The sequence below is a fragment of the Triticum dicoccoides genome, chromosome 7A (assembly GCF_002162155.2).
Source record: "Triticum dicoccoides isolate Atlit2015 ecotype Zavitan chromosome 7A, WEW_v2.0, whole genome shotgun sequence".
NCBI classification, from domain to species: domain Eukaryota; kingdom Viridiplantae; phylum Streptophyta; class Magnoliopsida; order Poales; family Poaceae; genus Triticum; species Triticum dicoccoides.
The window spans coordinates 311,689,869-311,697,901 of NC_041392.1; the positions used below are offsets into that span (position 1 = coordinate 311,689,869).

Genomic DNA, 8,033 nt, shown 5'->3' on the forward strand with positions numbered 1-8,033 from the left:
CTATTAGGGTGTGGAGCAAAGTGTTTTTGCCAAATGAAGACCCCCTCTTTGCCAAGCAATGCATCATCAGATGTAGCGGGTAAGGGAGCTTTCTCCAGGAGAACTAGATCAACAATAGGATTTGGGAGATGGACGCATCCAATTTGAATATTTTGACAATGGCGTTTATAAATGGGATTAGGAAAGCCAGGCAGAGAAGCAAGTTCAGGCTGAGATTGCTAACCTGTAATATGAGTTTCAAGTATAAGAAAAGGGGCATCTTTTCAGTAATTTTCTCACCATCCGACCTCTCTTCTATCATAATAAGAGGTTTAGTGTTGCAAATGTCATCAGTCTCATTCGAAGTCTCCTGAAGCATAGTTGGATCTCCCATGGAAACAGTATGAGTAGTCCAGATGCTAGAATTGGTAGCATCATTGGTGTTGTCAATATTAACAGTACCTCAGTAACCAATGGCTTAGCTTGTGTCAAATGTGACAGTTGTTGAAAAGTGGCAAAGGCCAATAGCTCTTGTTGCATTGGGTCTTGGGTTGTAGCCATGTTGAAAGGTTCATGCTATTGCAGAATAGAAAGTAGGTTCGAAAATTTCATAGTGTGAAGATGCGTGGTTCTATACTACCTCATTAGGAGCATGTGAAATAAGACTTGGTCCTGATTTTAAAGAGGTCCATGAGCATTGGGATCCATGTGTTCTTATCGAGGCACCCCATCCAACCCAATAATGGCATTAAAATCTACTAGGCCTAGAAAATTGGCTACAAATGCCCATTAGCAAAATCAGTTGTAGCAACATTATTGTGTGATGGAGCAAGTGAAAGTCTGAGATTGCTGTTATCATCTCTCGGTGTCACATTCTCCTCAATAACTTGGGCATCATCACCATTAAGTGGTGACATAAGGTCATTTAAGTTCACGGAATTCACCATTGTGAAATTCCTCAAATAAATTTGAGGGTTATTCTGTGGCATGACCTAGTGGCCTCAACTTGGGAGATCAACCGCCTCATCTTCTATCTCCATGTATTGACATTGTCATTGTCTGGTGGGTTTTGTTGGGCAAAAGCCGACTGCAGATCAAGATGTGGATTAACCTAGTTGTGGTCAATAGTGTTAACATGCATGTAATCATGCTCATTATGTTGCAGGGGACCCAAGAAATTATTATGCTGGTTGGGTGAAAGTTTGCTTGCTGAGGAATGGGGTGGGGATTACCATTAACTAGGATTGGATCTTCATCAGGTGCTTCTACCCTCAACATGTGTTGTTGGAGAAGGATAACATATACTGTCAGAGATTTAGTCCGGAAGTCATCACCTTCCCCTATGACAATGCTGGCTAGAATGTCTCTGAGTCCCTCCACCCTCATCTTGACCATCAGATGAGCCCTAGTACTTTTATTTCTATTCCACGGCAAAAAGTTACCAAAACTTCCAACTGCGTTGCTGATCTCATGGATGCATCTTCTGTCAAAAGGAAACCCACCAAGTATAGACACACATCTCTGTTTAGACTGAGCTTTCTACACTTCATACCCTCATTGTGTTTCTCATTGTATTTTTGAGAAGGAAGTTAAAACCCTTGGCCTCTGCATCATTGTGATGCATAAAACCATTATTATTAATTACTAAGTAGAGTAGAACAAAGGCAACCACAGACGAACCATTAGAAGATATGGAATAAACAACTACGACTAAGTCAACTTTTCTGCAACAACACTTTCAAGAAGGAAAAATGTCCTCGTGCCATGGTTGCCACATCTGACCGGACCCTGAACAAAGATTTCTTCCAGACCAGCCAATGAAGATCAGTAAAACGACAAGTGGACAACACCTTCAAGAAGGTAACAACGCAAATTTATCGCCGTTAAGCCCGGCGAATTAAGGTTGGGATACGTGTTTTCACTCCGGATATGTAGCGATGTTCCAGTCGGCATCTTGATGACGGATCATTCAGTAGTTGTTTCCGTCAATTTCTAGTTAACTAACTACTATATGTTATAAGGACTCCATAACTATAACTATACTCATCCGTTTTTATTTAGTCGGAAAAAATAGCTTTGCCTTAAGTCAAACTTTTTAAAATTTGGCCAATTTTTTTAATACCTACAATACCAAATCGATATCGCTAGATTCGTCATTGAATATATATAAGCATGTCACACACACACACACACACACACACACACACAGATAGACACACACACACACACACACACACACATTTGTTGTTGTAAATGTTCATATTATTTTCTATAAATTAGGTCAAACTTTATATAATTTGACTTAGCACAAAACTAATATGCAAAGTAAATAAAATTTGAGGGGGTATATGGTTTTGGTATATAGATCCATTACCCGGGCACTTCACATTACTGTAAGCACTAATTGGATACCAGTGTGCATGCATCGCTTACACTGGTTTCAAAACTGTATAAACTAGTCGTACAAATTTGGGGATCCTATCTGACAGTGTAGACTTGGACGCAAATTTAACAATGTAATTTCTCTCTTCTGCATTCATTGATGTTTCCTCTGTTTCCGACATTTGTAACTGAACCGGTGAACACATACTCTACTAACTGATTTTTATTCGTCACTTAATTTAAGTGATCTCTGGTCTATTGACCTTTTTTAAATCAATGCAAGATGGAATATGAAGTAGTTTTAACGGGGAGCTTCGTCGCACCTTCGTCCTGTCTTTCGGACGGGGTGCACATGCATGTCCAATGACTAAAATAGTACTACTACCTTTGTCTCTAAAAATGCGAGACGTTTTAATATTTTTTAATTAAAATGCCAAAACATTTTATATTTAAAAACAGAGGGTGTAGCAATACTTCAAAATTTGGATGAACGAGTGAATTAACAAAAAATAGCTCTATGTTTGTTTTTTTAACACAATACAGACGTAAGTGGTCATACATACGCGCATACACTCACCCTACTTTTACAAACACCTTCGAGAGACTGAGCCGGCATACCGTGTTGAGATTTACGAAGTCACTGTAGGCGTCTCGTCATCGACGGGAACGTCTCCTCCCACTAAAAGCACATCGCCGGAAATTCTGAAATAAATTCAGAAATAATGCGAGTATCGAGACTTGAACCCTAATGGACTTGGAATACCACTGTCCCTTTAACCATCCAACCATAGATTGATTCGCAGCTCTCTGTTTGTAAATGTAAGACATTTTGACACTTTAAATTAAACTGTCAAAATGTCTTATAATTTAGGAACAAAGGGGGTGTAGTAATAGTTCAAAATTTCTAATGAACGAGTGAATTGACAAAAGTTAGCCCTTGCAAATAATAATAATAATGTATAAACAGAGGCCACTAGCTAATTAAGCTAGGTCAAGGTGCATGCACATCCACGTGTCAGCTGTCAAACGATTTGTCTGATGATGTTCCATTATTTAACTTGTAATTACGAGCTGGTCAACTGAATACGACGCGCACCGATGCTCTGCCCTCGTGTAACCATCCTATAAATACATAGCTCCTTCCATCTCCACACCACGACATTCATGTGCATAGCTTGCTCATCCAATAAGCTATCTATATACTCCCAAATACCAATAGAGGTTACGGCCATGGCGATAGTTGGCTTGTCAAATGCGGGCGACCGCCTGCCTCCCAAGAGAGCGGTCGGCGACGACGATGAAGCTGCCGCAGCCGACTACCGCCTCAAAGGCGTGAGGCACCTCTCCGACGCTGGCATTACCAGGCTTCCAGGCAAGTACGTCCTGCCGGCCTCGGATCGCCCCGGCCGGAGCGTCAGCGCGGGCACGAGGGTGAAGCTCCCCGTCGTGGACCTCGGGCGCCTCCGCGTGCCCTCAGAGCGAGCGGCCGTGTTGAAAACTCTCGAAGCCGCATGCCGGGAGTTCGGCTTCTTCCAGGTGGTGAACCACGGCGTGGACGTTGATGGGGCGGCCGCCAGGATGCTTGACGTGGCGGCGCGGTTCTTCGAGCTTCCCTTCCAGGAGCGCGCGCGGTACATGTCGGCTGATGTCCGCGCGCCCGTTCGGTACGGTACGAGCTTCAACCAGGCCAACGACGCCGTCCTCTGCTGGCGAGACTTCCTCAAGCTCTCCTGCGCGCCGCCGCTGCGCGACGTGGTGCCTTCGTGGCCCGACTCGCCGGCGGACCTCAGGGAGGTGGCGGCTGAGTACGCCTCGGCGAACCGGCGGGTGTTCGTTGAGGTCGTGGAGGCGGCGCTGGAGGCCATGGGTATCGGAGGAGGTGACGGCGTGATGGAGGAGCTGGCCACGGCTGGTTCGCACATGATGACGGTGAACTGCTACCCAGCGTGCCCGCAGCCAGAGCTGACGCTGGGGATGCCGCCGCACTCCGACTACGGCTTCCTGACGCTGGTACTCCAGGACGACGTGGAGGGCCTCCAGGTTATGCACGGCGGCGAATGGCTCACCGTCGACCCCGTCCCTGGTTCCTTCGTCGTCAACATCGGCGACCACTTCGAGGTACATACTACTACATGATACCGTATACACACACCTGCATATCTAGCTTATTTAGCTACTGAAAGCATCAATGCGAGCCAAATTATTACATGCATGCAATCCTGTACGTTACGTAGGAGTAGTACATGGAATTGACCTACAGTAGAGATAATCAAGAAGTCAACCTTTTTCAGCCACCATTGGCATGGTTGAAAGGGCATCCAGGGTCACGATCTAGTCAAACGCAAAACCAAATACTAGTACACTGGCCAAACAATTAAGGGGCAGTCAACGTTCTCGAGAAATCAAACTAAAGTATGTGATCGGAAGGCACTGTTTGGATACAGTATACAATTAGATAGTGATGCAAAATGCCGATGATTGCCTGCGTACTTTTATGAACGCAAGTCAAAACAAGTGAGCCAAGCACCTTGCTAGCTACTAGTAGCTCTCTAGATGCATGATGGATCGGTGTTGTAGCCCTCGGTGTATATATGTATCGATATATACTTTAGCTTATCCTAGCTACCAGTAGGTATTAGTATTGGTGCCTTGATTAATTTCCTGAATGAATACTGGTATCAGTCCAGCTGACAGACACACCTCCACGCGCATGCGCGTCCGCTTCACATGCTACGTACTCACAATTTTGCGGAGCCATCATGTTTCGTTGTCGCTGATAATCTAGACATATACTTACATATATAAATAAAAAATAGATTTATGTTTAAGGCTCAGCCTACTCTTAAGTACCCAACGGCAGCCAGGGGTCTGGATTTTTTAATTAATCTTGCAATCAGCATTGAACAAATGGCTGACAGATGGACATTTTTGGTGCACAGATATACAGCAACGGCCGGTATAAGAGCGTGCTGCACCGGGTGGGCGTGAACTCGACGCGCCCGCGCATCTCGGTGGCGTCGTTCCACAGCGTGGGGGCGGAGCGGGTGGTCGGGCCGGCGGCGGAGATCCTCGACCAGGGCCGCGGCGGGGAACCACGGCGGTATATGGACACCGACTTCGCCACCTTCCTGGCTTACCTCGCCTCTGCCGAGGGCAAGCACAAGACCTTCCTCCAGTCAAGGAGGCTCGCCTTCGCTGACGTCCACTTTTGATGCGTCAACATCGATTCCATTGACCTTTGCGTGCATGCTGTATTTCCTTAGGGAATCAAGGGTAAAAGCCAACAACCCCTACCACCCCTGCTAGCTTGGCTTTGACTTGTACAGTCCATGGTGATTTTTCTACGTGTAATCTGAATTATGTGTCATCGAAGATGTACCGGATGCACGCACATGCATGCTCTGCTTATCCACATGTTAGTTTGGACCGAGTCATCTATATTTCCGTCCGTTGATCGTAAGCAAATGTTTTTTTTACATCAATCGTAAGCAAATGTTCAAATCAACAAAGGGGAGAGAACTGAGATGAGGACTTCAACACACTAAGGCCTCATTTGGTGCACCGGACAATAGCCGAGATCCTTGTCAATTTCTTGACTAGTTCCCATGTTCTTTTTACCCCGGTGACCGTAGAACAATTGCTCTACGGTATATTTTCATTAATTAATAAGTATGTACAAGTACAATAAATATGGTACAATCATCCAATACTAGCTCTAGGGATCATGATCATAAAATCAAGTTACAAGTTATGTTCTATCCAATACCAACTCTAGGGATCATGATCATAAAATTTCAGATAATTCACCCACCCCGAAAAATATATTGCTGCAGATTTAAAGATCTTGTCCTTTCTAATGGACCAAACGCTCCAGCAACTCATGATCAAATATCCAGTGCAATGTCCCTTGGTAGGTGAGGAATGGAAAGTTGTATTTCATTAAGTGCAGAGATACCCCACATTCTGTTTGGTATGATGTGGTCCGAGCAAAATAGTGCAAATGGGTAGTTCCAAAAAAGATGGGTTGAGGTTTCCTCGGTATTATTAGAGCAATGAACGCAATTATAGCTTTCTAGATGCATATTCTTGCGTTGGAGCAGGTTTCTGGTCTTAATTCTTTCAGTCGTGAAGTAGAAGCCAGAAGAAGATCTTATGTCTGAGCTTGCAAGAGGTTTTCCAAAGGTCCTTGAATATGTTATGTGTTGTGCTGTCAGCCATTATGAGTTTCTACATATTCATAGAAGAATATGGTTTTATAGTCCCTGGCAAGGTTCATAGATTATTCTCCACTGAGTTAGTTCTATGTGCATGGTGAGCTTGTAAGGTGTTGAACTGTTGGAAAGCTTGTAGGGATAGAGGCATGTGAAAAAGATCTTCAGATTCTTGTATGGCAAGGGCTTGATGGAGTCAGATATCTTTATTGATTGAATAGGAGAAGAGCTCAAAAGCAAAATATCTTTATTGATTGAATTGGATAGCCCATCTAGGTTTCATGGAAGTAGTTGAACAAGCCTGGAACAATCCAATCAGACACGGAAAAAACAATAGCTCTGCATCCATAATTGTTCAGAAACTCAAAGCTGGTGTGGCATGCCTGAAGCCACTGGTGTAAGAAAATATCTCGCTTAAAGGTGGCCATTGACAATACAAACAAAGCTATTCTGGAGTTGGACTCCATTGAAGAACGTCGAACTTTAATCATTCCGGAAAGTAACTTCTGTAATATTCTTAAACGTCACCTCATCAGATTGCTTCAGTACCAGAAAGAATATTGGAAAACGAGATGCACAATTCGATGGATTAAATTCGGCGACAAGAATACTAAATTCTTCCAGACTGTTACTACTGAGAGATAAAAGCGTAATTGCATTGCAACCCTGAAAACGGACAATGGGATGGTTATTGATGATCACATCAGCAAAGAATCCATTCTGTTTGAAGCCTTTAAACAACGCATGGGCACATGCACCACTCTAGACATGATATTCAACCTCTCTGGCTTACTCCGGACGGATGTGGATTTTGATAGCCACACCACGCCCTTTCCACATGCTGTGGTGGATGCAGTGATCAACGAGATGCCCCAAGATAGGGCTCCGAGTCCCGATGGTTTCAATGGGACATTCTTAAAAGCTTGTTGGCCGATCATTAAGCATGACTTTTATCGGCTGTGTGATGAATTCCATGACGGTGATCTTAATCTGGAATCTATGAACTATGGAAATATCACACTAATTCCAAAGAACAATGTGCAGGAGACAGTCAATGACTTTAGGCCAATCACCCTGCCCAATTATTGTCTTAAACTGATCGCTAAACTCTTGGTGAATCGACTCTAGAAGATTATACTGAAAATTGTTCAACGAAACCAGTATGGTGTTCTTCATGGGAGATTGATCCATGTTTGTCTTGCATGGGTGTTCGAATACATACACCAATGCCAAGATTGACAAAAGGAGATCGTTCTGCTTAAACTAGATTTGTCAAAAGCATTTGACAACATTGAACATTCTGCCATGATCCAAATTCCGAAAAATATGGGTTTCAACAATAAGTGGATCCAATGGATTCAATGCATTTTTTCTTTAGGCAAATCCTTAGTTCTATTGAATGGATCCCCGGGCAAAATATTTCACTGTAAGTGTGGTGTCAGACAAGGTGATCCGTTGCCC

The 8,033-nt window shown here is 43.8% G+C and overlaps 1 protein-coding gene across 1 annotated transcript; it reads left to right on the forward strand.

The window, feature by feature from the left end:
- The first annotated feature begins 3,540 nt into the window (after window positions 1-3,540).
- On the forward strand, window positions 3,541-5,829 carry LOC119328149 (protein DMR6-LIKE OXYGENASE 1-like). The gene is made up of 2 exons (XM_037601171.1): window positions 3,541-4,479; window positions 5,301-5,829. The coding sequence occupies exons 1-2, from the start codon at window positions 3,592-3,594 to the stop codon at window positions 5,571-5,573; spliced, it is 1,161 nt and encodes a 386-aa protein (XP_037457068.1). The 5' UTR covers window positions 3,541-3,591; the 3' UTR covers window positions 5,574-5,829.
- Window positions 5,830-8,033: the final 2,204 nt, after the last annotated feature.

Excerpts from the sequence above, each read along its gene's own strand:
- LOC119328149 (XM_037601171.1), top strand. The coding sequence starts at position 3,592 with ATGGCGATAGTTGGCTTGTCAAATGCGGGCGACCGCCTGCCTCCCAAG. Across the intron at positions 4,480-5,300 it reads ACATCGGCGACCACTTCGAG|ATATACAGCAACGGCCGGTA; the intron begins GTACATACTACT and ends TTTGGTGCACAG.